The following is a 16383-nucleotide window of genomic DNA, read 5'->3' as shown; positions in this document are numbered from 1 at the left end:
GCGCTTACATGTAGCCTGTCCCCAGCAAAGGTGAGCAATCTAGACCTTTTACTGTATTACTTTTCCTCCTCTTAAGAGAGTTCTTACTTTTGCGAAATGCGGACTTTATAGTTAATGGCTTTAAATACAAAGGTGCACCCACTTCCGGTCTGCACCCCTGGTCTCCATGTCCGCTTCCTTTGCTGGGAGCCTTTCTATCTCATATCCTCCTCTTGCCCCTGCCAACTCCTGCTCCCACATCTTCTCCTTACTGCCCCCCCCCCGGGCCCCCTTTCCTTGAGTGCCCTCTCTGCCCTACCCATATGTGAACCAGAGCCACGTATGCACACTGCGCCTGGGGGGATATTGTCTGAACGTCCATATGTACATTATACGCACCTATGCTTACCTTGATACCAAATGAAGAAGTGGACATTAGGAAATAAACTATGCGGAGTGGTAGAGCAAAGTGCAGCCCCTGCCATGCTGGTGCAGATGCTCTCTGTGTGCAGGGCCTTGCTCCTGCCACACATGGGCAGTAGCCTCCGAGTGCCTCTTCTTATGCCTGCATTGAGGCGCCTCAATTAGAGGCTGGCTAGACCCCGACCAATCCAAGCCACTGTCCCAAACAAAGCAGGCGCTCTGCAGAGGGGCAGCCTGGAGGCTCCTTGGGTGCTCCTTCTCATGGGCCGCGCCATGTCCTCCGATAAGAAGGGCATCCGAGGCTGAAGGCGCAGGACACGTGGGCACTATGTGAGTAGCACACACGTCCTTGCTCACAGCAGGTGCACAGCTGGCAGCTCAGAGGTGGGCAGCATACTTGCCAAACCTACAGATTTAGGCAGTAGGCTACTGCTTTTTAAGCATTCCTACCACCTACAGCTTTGGGTGACAGATCCTACCGCTTTTTACAGGGGCCGGTAATTTCTGTGAGTCTAAGGCAGGCTGCTTGAGACTGGGCCAGGACGAAGGATGCAATACATTAGTCTGACTGTGGGCTGCGCGGGTAAGTGGTTACTTTGAGTGATGGGCTCAGACCAATCCAGTGACCGGACAGCTACATGACTGCCCTACCTTAGTAGAACCACCAGTGAAGGCAATTGGCAGAGCGTACCACTATCACACAGCATCTGCCTATCAGACTGAGGAGGGTATCGGTCTCCATGTTGTTCAGTTTTTCATCTTGCACTGCAGGAATACACATGTACTGCCTGGACTCCAGCTACAGAGCAGTGGCAAGCGTTGCCTGCCAGCTCTGTGTGATTACCTTCTGTGAAGTTAGGTCATTGAATTCAGTGTTAACTTCCCATTCAGAATTATTCATTTTAAACATTGGAACATCTTTCCATGCTCTGCTGTGTGAAGGGTTGTGTATTTTAGAATGCTCCAGTGGTGCCATCAATGTATGTTTTGTATTTTCTGTGATGTCGTTGGGCCTCATTACAAGGAAGGCGGTAAAGGGATAATGGCGCCGGTAGAGCTGCCAGCCACGTTATCCATCTACCGCCCCATTACGAGGTCTGCTTGTGGGTCCCGCAAAGGACATCTGGTAAAACCAGGTGTCCTTAGCGGTACCCACTAGCAGACCAGGATGCTAACAACGGCCCGTCATTAACGGGCCTGTTGTTAGCGTCTTCCTCATTCCCATCGAGCCCTATGGGGGCTCGAATGGGGATGTACCGTGTCCGGGTTCCCTGAATGGGGAAATACCAGGCCCTCCGAGGTTGGAATGGCCTGTTAATTCCCTATTTATGGAACCCAGGCCCAGTGCCCGGTACCCATTCTGGGCATAGCCATGGCGCTAGAAGCAGTATGGCTAACTCCATACTCGTAATGAGGCCCAGTGTTATGCATAGTGTTATTATTTCAGAATGTTGGCAAGTATGGCCCGCTAGCCAGTCAAGGCTTGGCATGGGGTCCTAGGGTGTACACTGCAGCCTCTCTGCTGCCAGGTGGGGGGAGCACTCGGGGGATGTCTCTGACCCCTGCTGTCTTGTCTCTGCCTGCAGGTCCCTGCGCCCAGCCATGCTGCTGTCCATGCACCTCCTGCTGCTCTGCGGCCTGACTCTCGTGTCCTGCCAGTTCCCGTGCCAGTGCCTGACCAAGACCGCCCTGGACAGCAAGACCTGCTGCCCCGTAGGGGCCGACAACTCTCCGTGCAACAGCAATTCGGGCCGAGGGAGCTGCCTGACATACACCCCTGGCACGACCCCCTACAACGACAACACGATGGACCGCCGGCTGCGCTGGCCCTCCGGGCTCTGGAACCAGGTGTGCCGGTGCAACTTCCCCTACTGGGGCCCGGCGTGCGACTGGTGCCACCCCAGACGCACGGGGCCCACCTGCAGCCAGGAGCGCACGGTGGTGCGGCGCGAGTGTCGGCAGCAGAACTGCACGGAGCGGGCGCGCTACCTGGCCGACGTGGTGCTCTCCAAGTACACGCTGAGCACCTGGTGCTGCAAGCTGGAGAAGGGCGACTACACCAACACCTCCAGCTTCGTCTACTCCCGCGCCACCGTGCACGACTGCTACGTGGCCATGCACAACCAGGCGTCCCGCAGCAGCCCGCGCATGGCCGGCCAGTCCCGGACCGACCTGGCCCACGAGTCCCCCTGCTTCTTGACCTTCCATCGCATGTTCCTGCTCTACTACCAGGCCGAGATGCAGAGTCTGACCTGCAACCCCAACTGGGCCATCTGCTGCTGGAACTGGACCATGGACACCAACACGTGTGGCGTCTGCAACGACACGATGGCGGGGAAGACCATGCCCGATGGCTCCTACAGCCCTGAGAGCCCCTTCTCCTACTGGAAGGTAGGCCCCGTGCCCCCCAGCCCCCAGACTTCCTCTCCTCTCATGCAGCCCCACACCCTGCTCCCTGCTAGCCGCCACGCACCGTAACAGCACGTGCACTCCTTGTGTTCGCCCTGTAGCGCCATGAGGCCATGGACGCCAGACTCCACTCACCCCCAACATCGAAGATTGCCCCCCAGGCCTTCCTTCACTCCCAACATATCAGCCGTTCCCTCCAATCACATCAGCGCTTTATATTCACACGTCGCTCCCCTCCCCCCACTGCAATTGATGCCTTATAATCCTCTCTGGCACCTCCTAACATCAGAACTTCCCATTCGCTCATCCCTAAGCTCCTAACTTACACCACTCCTATGGACCCTTTGCCCTTTGCTCCCCTCTGAGATCATGTGCTCACCCCGCCTATCCACACTGCCCCCTCCTACCATGATGCCTCCTATTTACTCACCCCAATATCAATGCATCCATTTCACGCTTATCTCCCCCCTAATATGAAGGCTTCACATGCACCCTTATCCCCCCCTAATATGAAGGCTTCCTATGCACCCTTATCTCCCCCCCTATTAGGAAGGCTTCACATGCACCCTTATCCCCCCCTAATATGAAGGCTTCACATGCACCCTTATCTCCCCCTAATATGAAGGTTTCCTATGCACCCTTATAACCCCTAATATGAAGGCTTCCTATGCACCCTTACCCCCCCTAATATGAAGGCTTCACATGCACCCTTAACCCCCCCTAATATGAAGGCTTCACATGCACCCTTATCTCCCCCCTAATATGAAGGATTCACATGCACCCTTATCAGTCCCCCCTAATATGAAGGCTTCACATGCACCCTTATCTCCCCCCTAATATGAAGGCTTCCTATGCACCCTTATCCACCCCCTAATATGAAGGCTTCACATGCACCCTTATCTCCCCCTAATATGAAGGCTTCCTATGCACCCTTATACCCCCCTAATATGAAGGCTTCATATGCACCCTTATCTCCCCTAATATGAAGGTTTCCTATGCACCCTTATAACCCCTAATATGAAGGCTTCACATGCACCCTTATACCCCCCTAATATGAAGGCTTCATATGCACCCTTATAACCCCTAATATGAAGGCTTCACATGCACCCTTATCTCCCCCTAATATGAAGGCTTCCTATGCACCCTTACCCCCCCCTAATATGAAGGCTTCACATGCACCCTTAACCCCCCCTAATATGAAGGCTTCACATGCACCCTTATCTCCCCCCTAATATGAAGGATTCACATGCACCCTTATCAGTCCCCCCTAATATGAAGGCTTCACATGCACCCTTATCTCCCCCCTAATATGAAGGCTTCCTATGCACCCTTATACCCCCCTAATATGAAGGCTTCATATGCACCCTTATCTCCCCTAATATGAAGGTTTCCTATGCACCCTTATAACCCCTAATATGAAGGCTTCACATGCACCCTTATCTCCCCCTAATATGAAGGCTTCCTATGCACCCTTACCCCCCCCTAATATGAAGGCTTCACATGCACCCTTAACCCCCCCTAATATGAAGGCTTCACATGCACCCTTATCTCCCCCCTAATATGAAGGATTCACATGCACCCTTATCAGTCCCCCCTAATATGAAGGCTTCACATGCACCCTTATCTCCCCCCTAATATGAAGGCTTCCTATGCACCCTTATCTCCCCCCCTATTAGGAAGGCTTCACATGCACCCTTATCCCCCCCTAATATGAAGGCTTCACATGCACCCTTATCTCCCCCTAATATGAAGGCTTCCTATGCACCCTTATACCCCCCTAATATGAAGGCTTCATATGCACCCTTATCTCCCCTAATATGAAGGTTTCCTATGCACCCTTATAACCCCTAATATGAAGGCTTCACATGCACCCTTATCTCCCCCTAATATGAAGGCTTCCTATGCACCCTTACCCCCCCCTAATATGAAGGCTTCACATGCACCCTTAACCCCCCCTAATATGAAGGCTTCACATGCACCCTTATCTCCCCCCTAATATGAAGGATTCACATGCACCCTTATCAGTCCCCCCTAATATGAAGGCTTCACATGCACCCTTATCTCCCCCTAATATGAAGGCTTCCTATACACCCTTATACCCCCCTAATATGAAGGCTTCATATGCACCCTTATCTCCCCTAATATGAAGGTTTCCTATGCACCCTTATAACCCCTAATATGAAGGCTTCACATGCACCCTTATCTCCCCCTAATATGAAGGCTTCCTATGCACCCTTACCCCCCCTAATATGAAGGCTTCACATGCACCCTTAACCCCCCCTAATATGAAGGCTTCACATGCACCCTTATCTCCCCCCTAATATGAAGGCTTCCTATGCACCCTTATCTCCCCCCCTATTAGGAAGGCTTCACATGCACCCTTATCCCCCCTAATATGAAGGATTCACATGCACCCTTACCCCCCCCCTAATATGAAGGCTTCCTATGCACCCTTATCTCGCCCCTAATATGAAGGCTTCACATGCACCCTTATCCGCCCCCTAATATGAAGGCTTCACATGCACCCTTATCCGCCCCCTAATATGAAGGCTTCATATGCACCCTTATCTCCCCCTAATATGAAGGCTTCCTATGCACCCTTATACCCCCCTAATATGAAGGCTTCATATGCACCCTTATCTCCCCCCTAATATGAAGGCTCCCTATGCACCCTTATCTCCCCCCTAAAATGAAGGCTTCCTATGCACCCTTATCCCCCCTAATATGAAGGCTTCACATGCACCCTTATCTCCTCTCTAATAGGAAGGCTTCATATGCACCCTTATCTCCCCCCTAATATGAAGGCTTCCTATGCACCCTTATCCCCCCTAATATGAAGGCTTCACATGCACCCTTATCTCCTCTCTAATAGGAAGGCTTCATATGCACCCTTATCTCCCCCCTAATATGAAGGCTTCACATGCACCCTTATCTCACCCCTAATATGAAGGCTTCACATGCACCCTTATCCCCCCCTAATATGAAGGCTTCATATGCACCCTTACCCCACCTAATATGAAGGCTTCCTATGCACCCTTATCTCCCCCCTAATATGAAGGCTTCATATGCACCCTTATCTCCCCCCTAATATGAAGGGTTCCTATGCACCCTTATCTCCCCCTAATATGAAGGTTTCCTATGCACCCTTATAACCCCTAATATGAAGGCTTCACATGCACCCTTATCTCCCCCTAATATGAAGGCTTCCTATGCACCCTTACCCCCCTCCCTAATATGAAGGCTTCACATGCACCCTTATCCCCTCCCTAATATGAAGGCTTCACATGCACCCTTATCTCCCCCTAATATAAAGGCTTCCTATGCACCCTTAAAACCCCCTAATATGAAGGCTTCCTATGCACCCTTATCCACCCCTTAATATGAAGGCTTCACATGCACCCTTATCCACCCCCTAATATGAAGGCTTCCTATGCACCCTTATCCACCCCCTAATATGAAGGCTTCACATGCACCCTTATCCACCCCCTAATATGAAGGCTTCCTATGCACCCTTATCCACCCCTTAATATGAAGGCTTCACATGCACCCTTATCCACCCCCTAATATGAAGGCTTCCTATGCACCCTTATCAGTCCCCCCTAATATGAAGGCTTCACATGCACCCTTATCAGTCCCCCCTAATATGAAGGCTTCCTATGCACCCTTATCCACCCCCTAATATGAAGGCTTAATATGCACCCTTATCTCCCCCCTAATATGAAGGCTTCACATGCACCCTTATCTCCCCCCTAATATGAAGGCTTCACATGCACCCTTATCTCCCCCCTAATATGAAGGCTTCCTATGCACCCTTATCCACCCCCTAATATGAAGGCTTCATATGCACCCTTATCTCCCCCCTAATATGAAGGCTTCACATGCACCCTTATCCACCCCCTAATATGAAGGCTTCACATGCACCCTTATCCACCCCCTAATATGAAGGCTTCACATGCACCCTTTTCCACCCCCTAATATGAAGGCATCCTTTGCACCCTGATCTCTCCCCCTAGTATGAGGTTGGGTCCTCTCCTAACACTCGCCTGTTTTATTATCGTATATTTTTCGAAATTGCTCGGTCCGCTTATTTTCAGAAATAGAATTTACTTGGGCGTGAGATTGGAATGAAATGTCAGCAGTTATTAGACACAAACATTCATTGCTGACTGTCCTTAGTGACTAAAACTTGGATCATTGTCTGCGAATCTTTTATCAGCTGTTTATATTCATGATGACAAATCCAATTGTTTTACACGTTCCTGATGGTATTACACGGGACTGCACCGGCTACCTAAATGCTCCGCAAAGATCAACGCAATTCCCTTTTCTTATGTTGCACCTCTGGGTTGTAGGAATGTTTATGAGCAACCACTATCTGTTTGGGGCACTGCATTTGATCATAAACCTTTCAAACAAAAAATGATACAGGAGTTTTTCCAGCAATACATTGAAATCGTCTTCGGGGTACATGTTAGACTAGATGTTATTGAAAGTCCCTGTGTTTTTGCCATTCCAGGATATACAGTTCCCACCTTGGTTTGTGTCCAAGACTATGGGATGTTTGTCTCCATCTTCAATTTCAAATAGAAAATGGCCACGAACTGTGATCTACACAATGGTCAAAGACATAACACTTAAGAACATCTCTTCTGAAACAAAGAAGCAGTCCAAAACTTTGGACTGAGGTCCGCTAACCCAAGTGAGATGATGGACATTGTCACCCAACACTTTTCAGTTTGAAATGCAAAACCTCCACACATCCGTGCCCTTGTACACCGTTATCACGAGGTCGCCGACCTCCTCCACTTAGTTGGGACACACCAGGGATTCAGGTCAACCCAAATGAGAATTGAATTAGAATTTCTTTAAATTTGCCAGGTAAAGATCACGTTTTCAATTGCATCAAAATAGTCTTGCTGTAACACCTTCACTGAGTTCCAATATAAGTATCAATAGTGTAAGAGGGGCTAAACAGAAACATCCCACTTTAGTTCCACTGCCTGTGCAAATGAATGTGGATGAAACAAAAAGGTCATTGCACATCCCCAATAACAGAGCAGAAGCAGGAGACCCTTTGCCCCCCTTATATGACGGTCTAAGTGTAAGGCAGAAGCCATCTAAGGCAGGTGCTTCCTGGAGCCAAGTCTCTCGCTGTCTCTTAAGTCCACTCTTTGCTTTTGGAATCAATGGGCAAAACCTTTGCAATTGCAAGAAATAAGTATGAGTTCTTTGCCCAGTGTGCCGAGACTCTTCAATTGACGAGAGCTATTGCCCATGGAGGGTGGAAACCCACTCCAGCTCAAATTCTCATTTAGATAATGCAAGCCTCAGTGGAATTCGCTACCTGCCGTTTTGCACCCTTATCATTAAAGCATTTAATCAGGGATGAAGTTGCAGGTTCAAGGCAGGCCCCTAGTAGTTGATTAGGTTCTGCTCTGTGGTTAATCGTCATAGCCGGTTTTGGAACAAATATGGCGATATAAAAGGCCCATGTCCTTAATTGGTGTTAGGCCATTATTATTTGCTCCGGAACTGAACAAGAATGACGGTGAAGGATAAGCTTATCTTAGCAGTAACCATTCCAGAATTCCACCCGGGAAATGTCTCTGGTGTTGACATGCGGAAGGACTGGCTCCTCCTTCAAAAGGCGTAAAACATTTGCCATGCTCAAAACTTTTTTTTTTCCCTGATCTAAAGGTAACTTCTCAAGGATTAGGGAGTTAAAAGAACAATGGTTCGTACACACCTCGTCAGTTCCTCGAGGTTTATTAATGTCTTGACCGCCTTTTGAATACTGGTGCCATGGCTTTGGGTTGACGCTGCGCAGTTTGCCAGGGTGGCTCATCGGAGCCATTAAGACAGGCACCATGCCCTCCACTACCCCTTCGAGCACTAACCATGAAAGGTTACCCATGCCTAGCGTCCAAAGGAGCTTGGGATGATAGAACTACCTGAGATGAAACAAACATAGCCTGTGAAGGGGGATTCAACGATGGATGGGTCACTCTGTAAGACACCACTACACCAGAAGGCACAGCACCCCCTGCCCCCCAGCTACAGCCTTCCTGTGAAAACAGAGAAATTGATATGAGGCCAGGAAGCCCAAAGGAAACACACCAACACAGGTTACAAAGAACATACAAAGTGCTTTATTCAAAAGCTACAACAATTACCAAAAAGTCAATTGACAAACGGATAGCTATTCGGCTCTCAGAGTAACAGAACGAACTTCAACGAGAGTTCACTGCGTTAGTGTGAGAGACCGTACATTGGAATACTTGTGTTTTATACTCTTTATCCAGCTCTGGCCAACCCTTTCGCGGGTTACCATTCTTAGGACCAGGCCTAGGGTTCCTTGCCAGGTCAATCCCATAATGTATGCATTTTGATCAGTTCCACTGATACAGTTGTTCATTTACACATAGGTCAGGGATAGGACAAGGTCTCAGTTCGCGACCCCAACAAGTGGCCTGCAGGCATATTACTTATTCATGTGTGTGGAGGTCACAACAGCCAGAATCCCACTCGAAATGTCATTCGGCCTCCATTTTGATGTTCAGGGTGACTTCCACATTACAAGAGAACCTAAAATAGCGGCTAAATCCAAGATGGCGATTTACACAGTACATTAAGGTCAAGACCTTGCCGCGGAATCTATTTACACAATGTTTTAGACAACTTGGCGTAGGCCAACACACATTCAAACAATGCAATACGAGGTATAATATTATTTCGATTCCGACATCCCGAGTAACTGATCCCCCAGTAGAGGAACCCGGCAACTGCAAAAGAGGAGAAACCAAGGGAGTTTGCTCTTCATTGGAAGTCAAAAGGGGTTCAGGGAAGCTGCAGACAGGGACAACATTGAACGCTGGCGGCGTCTGAATTCTCTCGAACCCTTAGAGACACTCTTCCTTCCCACCATTTTGTTTTTGGTCTTTTTTGATTTATCGGTGACACCTTGTTTATCCTTCCTTTGTTTCTTCTGATAGCTCTTTCCTCCACAGCACACCTCTCTCAGCCATGGGCCCCTCAGCGCCCTGCACCACACTCATCAAGGGAGACGACACGACAGGGTTCGCTCGTCGGTCATCAACAAAGCTCAAGTTTACGTGTGGGACAGAACGCAGTGAGAAATCCTCTTTGTCTCAGTCACCAACAATCCACAGTTCCAAGACATCTTCAACCAAATGAAGCAAACAGTCATCCGTCTAATCTGCTCCATTCACCCCCAAACCCTCATGAGGAACCTCCCCTTAAATGAAAGACTCTACCGATGCAAATGTGAGGTTCAGGCGAGTTAACAGTGCAGGTGGATGTCTTAGCAAGTTGAGCAATTCAGAAGGGTCCACTGAGGCACTGGTCCCTCTGGGGCACTCTGCGGAACTCTTCTTGTCTTGCTCATCTCAGTGCCATCATTAACATTAACAAGGTTCTGAGCAAGGGCACTAACCCCGGGCTCATGAGCCAACGGGGGGCACGTGGAAGCTGGCATAAGCAGGACCAGGACCTGCAGACAGGGCCCCCAGAACTAGTATTGGCCCTGACGCTCCCATTCCTTGCAGAAAGGTTACAATCGCCGGAGCAGGCGGGCTTGGGACACTGGGTGTCGTAATGTGGGTTCCACACTCTCTGCAGAAGACATTGCAAGGAGACAGATGGGGGGCCGCAGGTTTGTTGCTAGGTCTGGAAAAAATCTGGGGCTAGGCTAAGGTCAGGACTGTCGGGACTCGGGGCTAGCTAGTCTGTTGGTTGCAGCCCCTGATCTTCCAGGGATACAACCAAAAGTCCCGGGGCTATAGCCGTCCTGCCCTCGCCTAGTGACGCCTCTGGCCAGGCAGACAGCTGAACGCCCATCCACTCGGCTGGCATTGCCTCTGGTCTAACATCAGTAAATCGCCTTGTACAGATGCTACCGACTTGTACACTTTTGTAGGACGGTATAAAGTGGATTTTTTATAATTTACGGACCGAGTTATGCCACCCGCTTACTGACAGACTGGCAAGTTCAGCTTGGGCTGACCATCTGGAGTGGCCTGGGAAATGGGCAGTGTGGGAAATGGGCAGTGTGAGAAATGGGCAGTTCGGGAAATGGGCAGTGTGGGAAATGGGCAGTGTAGGAAATGGGCAGTGTGGGAAATGGGCAGTGCAGGAAATGGACAGTGTGGGAAATGGGCAGCATGGGAAAAGGGCAGTGCGGGAAATTGGCAGTGTGGGAAATGGGCAGTGTGAGAAATGGGCAGTGCAGGAAATGGGCTGTGTGTGAAATGGGCAGTGCGGGAAATGGGCAGTGCTGGAAATGGGCAGTGCTGGAAATGGGCAGTGCAGGAAATTGGCAGTGCGGGAAATGGGCAGTGTCAGAAATGGGCAGTGTGGGAGATGGGCAGTGCGGGAGATGGGCAGTGCGGGAAATGCACAGTGTGGAAAACATACTGTGTGGGAAATGGGCAGTGTGGGAAATGGGTAGTGCAGGAAATGGACAGTGTGGGAAATGGGCAGCATGGGAAAAGGGCAGTGCGGGAAATGGGCAGTTGGGGAAATGGGCAGTGTGGGGAATGGACAGTGTGGGAATGGACAGTGTGGGAAATGGGCAGTGTGGGAAATGGGCAGTGCGGGAAATGGGCAGTGTGGGAAAGGGATAGTGCGGGAAATGGACAGTACAGTAAATGGGCAGTGCGGGAATTGGGCAGTGCGGGAAATGGGTAGTGCAGTACATGGACAGTGTGGGAAATGGGCAGTGAGGGAAATGGACTGTGCAGGAAATGGGCAGTGCAGGAAATGGGCAGTGCGGGAAATGGGCAGTGTGGGAAATGGGCAGTGCTGGAAATGGGCAGTACGGGAAATGGGCAGTGTCCTGAGGAGCCTGCTGAACTCTGCGGACTCTGGGTTGTCTTTATGTTTGCTGCCTGGTTTTTGAAATGTGCTCCTCACCAAGAAAATCCCATGCTTCTCGGGGCCCATTTCCAGACTGTCCTGTACCATGCAACGATTGGTAGATGGCCAGTGTGGCGTCTGCCACGTACGTGTTCTGGCATAACCTGAAGTGGCATGTACGCTCCAAGGTCTTAGCAAACTTCAGTTTATTGAAGGATGTGCGCCCTTGTGAACTTTACACATTTAACTACGTGCGGCTTTACTTGAGGGAAAGCTTGCACCCAGGCCGCCTTTCATAGCTACAGGAAAGCGCGTAGACGGGTATATCTTGAGGGTCTAGGCACTGGCCTCCGGAGGAGCCAAGAGCGTGGGCAGCCACTGCTTCCTTCTCCTTCCCTGTTCCTTAACCCCCCCCCCCCCCCATATCAGAGCCCAGCACTCTCTAGGGGGGCTTCGTGGCCTAGCTGTGCTGGTTCTCTTTGGGTCGTGCTTTGCAGTTAGAGGGAGGAATAGGGTCTTTCCCGGCGAGGTAAAGCCAAGGGAGACGGCGCCTCAGCCATTTACAGCCTTTCTTGCATGTTACTGACTTCCGGTTCCTTATCATGGGAAGTTCAGTCGCAGAAATGCGCCCCTTACTGTCATACTATCTCTTTCTTAAACGGTTTGGGATTATAGATATATTTTTTTTTATTCCTTCCCTTTACCCGTCTGTTTTAGCCACAGGAAGAAAAGAAAATACACCCCCAGCCTGGCACCACTGATTGTTGTGTGTTTCTCATCACGTGTACAGCTAAAACCAAAGCAGAACATATAGAAACCCCTGGCGAATCCTTTCATGACACTCTGCCGTATCCCCCCCCCCTCCTCCACACCCCCATGATTGCTTGCCTAGACGCCAATTTCCTCCATCAACCAAAAAGAAAAAAACACCGTAAATAGTCCTTGCATTAGCCCTACTAAACTGAGTCTAAAACCTATAAACCAGTGAAAAGCCGCCCCCCCACCCCCGGGGAGCCCCTGGGAAGGTAGATTTGGGTCGAATCAGCGGCACAACCAAAGATTCGCACTTTACTCAAATTTGGTCAGACTGGATGACCTCCTGCTGCAGTCTACCCCCGCCCACCCCCCTCCGCCATCTCTCTACTGACCGGAGAAGGAATCCGGGGGGGGGGGGTTTGCTTGATCGCGTGGGCTCCATCATGCCATGTCTTATGTGTGTGTGTGTGTGTGTGCTTTTCTTTCAGGTGGCATGCAGCGGCTCCACCAGCTCCTCGGGGTGCCAGGAGACAGGACCCTACTGTTCGCGAGCCAACATTTCGAGACGTGGGGACTCCACCTGTGCCTACCCCACACCAAAAGACATGGCGGATGCACTGAACCGGCCAGTCTACGACAGGGAGCCCTTCACCGCCTCCGCCCTAAATGGCTTCAGGTCCTCCGTGGAGGGTAAGTCAACTCCAGCTCCCCCCAGCATATGGGGGGCGCTCATTCAGTCCGTGTGTCCATCTCTGTGCTTGTGGTGCCCCTTGCGGTTGGAGGTGCGTGTCTTGTTAGCCATGCTGACAGGACTGCACACGCCGGTGCCACATTTGCATTGTGCGCAAACGATGTGCTTTTAAAACTTTGCGAAGTGTGCAACCACACACACACAACAGAGCCACTGGGGTGTGCTTTTGGACAGCTAGGGGAGGTCAATGGGTTGGTAAACATACCTAACAGAACCCACACACTGTGTTCCTCCACCCATCCCAGACCGCTCCAATCTTCACCTCATTACAATAGTGTTCGATTACTAGGGAGCGTTCAAAGTGCCACCTGATAAGACGATCTGCACATAGATGGCGTCTAACACAGCACAGCCGAATGTGTTCAGTTGGTGTTCAGTGGGTGCAGTCAGTGTTCTTGGCCAGGCCTTTTAGGTCCGGCGCCTTGATGGGGCTTGAGCTTTATTCCAGATAACAGCAAACAGGCTTTCCTTGGAGAGTTTTGCTTCCACAGCGCACCTGCCAATTGAGCCATGCAAGGTGTGAGGAATTCGACCATCCGCATGGTGGTGTGCGCTCACCCGGGCGTTTTTCAAATTTTATGTGAAATCGAATGATGGTAGATCAATATCCCGAAAATGTTTGGGGCTAATCCACACAGTTTTTCCTATGCTCAGCTCACGTAGACCTGTGTACTCTGGGTGGACACAGCCGACAGGTGCAGTCCTCTCTGTCACATTTAGTTGGAAATGACACCCAGGAGTACATCAAGGCATCTCAAAAGGGGGAGGGCAACGGCTCTGTGTATCTGCCCTGGCCTTTTGCGTAGCACCGCAGATGGTGGCAGTAATTAACATAGTCAACATACAAATAGAGTACACTTCATACAGGCCCACATGGGGCTTGGCTGCAGAGGTTAACAAAGGGGGAAGGAAACCCCAACAACCTTTGATATGCACTGTGTCAACCTGAAGCCAGCTCCCACCTCTCACTATCAAGGGCAGTGAACTGTCATGTCTGGGACAACTGTTTACAGTAGTCATCCCCACAGGGGGAGCCCATTTCGAAGGTAGAAGAATGTGTTGTCCAGAAGCCAGAAAGTCTGGTCATGCCGCAGCTTCAAGGGAGACCTGCCACTTTAATCAGAAACCACAGAGAGCTCAATTAACCGGAGAAACCCTTTGATCCACAACAGACAGGAAGATGGGTGGGGCTTGCTTTCATCCCTTTAGCTTTTCTGTTGCAAAACACTATGCATACAGGAGATAGCTGGAGGAGACTAGACAAGATTGGTTAATTAAGGTAGGCTTAGCCTACACCAGTCACAGTGGCCCATTTGGCTTTAAAAGAGGGCTTAGCCCCGCTTTTCAGCAGATCATTTGAAGGCTTCACCGGAAGCAAGAAAGAAGAACTCTGCATTGGACCCTGACTGAAGGTACAGTCTGCTTTACATCTTCTTCCAGTGAAGGAAGGCCATGACCTCCAAGAGGGAAACAAGATCCCTCCCCTAAACATCTCTCCTAGGGAACAGAGGGAGATACTGAATCCAGAGGACCCTCCAGCAGCTCCAGAACTGGTACCCAGCCAGCACACAGCGTGCCCTGCTATGTTCTGCAGCAAGCTTCCTATGTGGGAAGTGCCACGGAGTCTCTGAACCAAACCAACTGCAAGTCCACTGCCTGCAACACTCCTCAGCTTTGGGCAGTCCGCCTTAAAGAACGGCACATGCCCAGGAAAGAAGCTAGGAGGAGTGCATCGGCAAGCATATACCGACGTTTGCCTTAAAGGTCATTTTTGAGGGAGTCGAGCCCCTCAAGCTGTAACTGACTGCACCGCTGACGGTTGTTATGCTGCAGTCGCTAAAGCCGTCTTAGATGCCTTGACCAGTGCTTCAGAACCACTGTCAAGCACTTGACTCCGAGCAGCCGTGTAGGCCAGCCTGCAGCCGTCCGTCCAACATTGCTCGCCAAACTGCCTGCCACCTGATCGCCACAGCTGTCTCCCATCTTAAACTCTGTTGCAGAAGCTGCAAAGCGCCCTGAAACCGACACTGTCAAACACCAAGAACTTCTACATGCACAACGTGCATTACGGTTATGTCTCCGAAGGCCCCTAGTGAAATTGTACGACCCATTGCTCTCTTTGTGTTGAAACCAAGTATCCTTAAACTATTGTGATTAATTACTATACCGACTACACTCCTATCAGTATCCAGAGTGCATCCCTTTTCCTCCTTTGAAACTGTCTGTCCTCAGCATTCCTTTACAGGGTGGGTTGTATTTTGTAGTGTTGCTAGAACTGTCTGTTGTGATAATACTTAATTAGATATTTGTTTACAACATTGACTGGACAGTCCTTTTTATCATTGCCTAATATTTATATTTTCGCTGTTTTGCAACTAACCAAAGGTCGACAACCTTTCCGAGATAAGCCTGCCATTCCACCCATGTTACCAAAAATGGGACAAGGAGGTTTGTAATTGACTTGTGTTTGCAATCAGTTTGGATCCCTTATGGTGTACTAGAGGTGTGGGGCTGATTGATGGTTTAGAAAACGATATTCATCCCTGAACCACTGGTGCCCCGGAAGTTGATTTGTCACACAAGGCCAGGGGTGTTTTGCATCCCCAGCCTTCCCATGCCCATTGGGGATGCAGGCTAGGGAACTACATGCCTGAAGAGGCACGTTCAGTCTAAATGGGGCATTACGCATAGAGCGCTCCAGTTCCTCTGCCTCTGCGCTTCTGCAGATCCATGAAGCTCTCCCTGCTTCCTGGTTTCTGTTTCTTGCTGTGCAGGAGCTTGAGGCCCTCCTAGGCAAGCGTTGTGTGGACTGAAGAGCAGAGAAAGTGTGGATGTATGTGTGTTTGCATGTGTGCATGGGTTCGTGTCTGTTTGTTTGTGAATGAGAGATGGTATGGGTGGGTACCCGCGTGAATGAGTGAGTTAATGCTGTATATATGTGCGAGGGAATGCTGTGTATGTGTGTGTGTGTGTGTGTGTGTGTGTTTTGCAGTTTTTGCCGAGCCCGAGGGCACTGATTTGGCACAGGGGGAGGGGGTCTCATTAGGCACTGCAGCCAATATGGCCCTGTTTTCTTAATGTGGCATGGTACCAGATATCCTACCCTAATTGCTCCACCATTCAATGGTATTTGTTGTTTAAATTCAATTCATGTGAGGTTTTAGAAATCCTTGGGGCGCGACTGGGAATAC

The 16383-nt window shown here is 50.2% G+C and overlaps 1 protein-coding gene across 1 annotated transcript in view; it reads left to right on the top strand.

Moving 5' to 3' along the window:
• LOC138528713 (tyrosinase-like) overlaps positions 1-16383 on the top strand; it is a 106744-nt gene that overhangs the window by 33701 nt on the left and 56660 nt on the right. The window contains exons 2-3 of the mRNA XM_069640566.1: positions 1989-2793; positions 12930-13131. Coding sequence (XP_069496667.1) covers positions 2005-2793; positions 12930-13131 — 991 coding nt within the window. The 5' untranslated portion in view covers positions 1989-2004. The remainder of the gene's footprint in view (positions 1-1988; positions 2794-12929; positions 13132-16383) is intronic.

This window comes from Ambystoma mexicanum, chromosome 7q (assembly GCF_040938575.1).
Source record: "Ambystoma mexicanum isolate Mex_15411 chromosome 7q, UKY_AmexF1_1, whole genome shotgun sequence".
In the NCBI taxonomy this organism is placed as follows: Eukaryota; Metazoa; Chordata; class Amphibia; order Caudata; family Ambystomatidae; genus Ambystoma; species Ambystoma mexicanum.
Note: the sequence above shows the minus strand (reverse complement) of the source record. Positions and strands in the feature narration are given on the sequence as shown.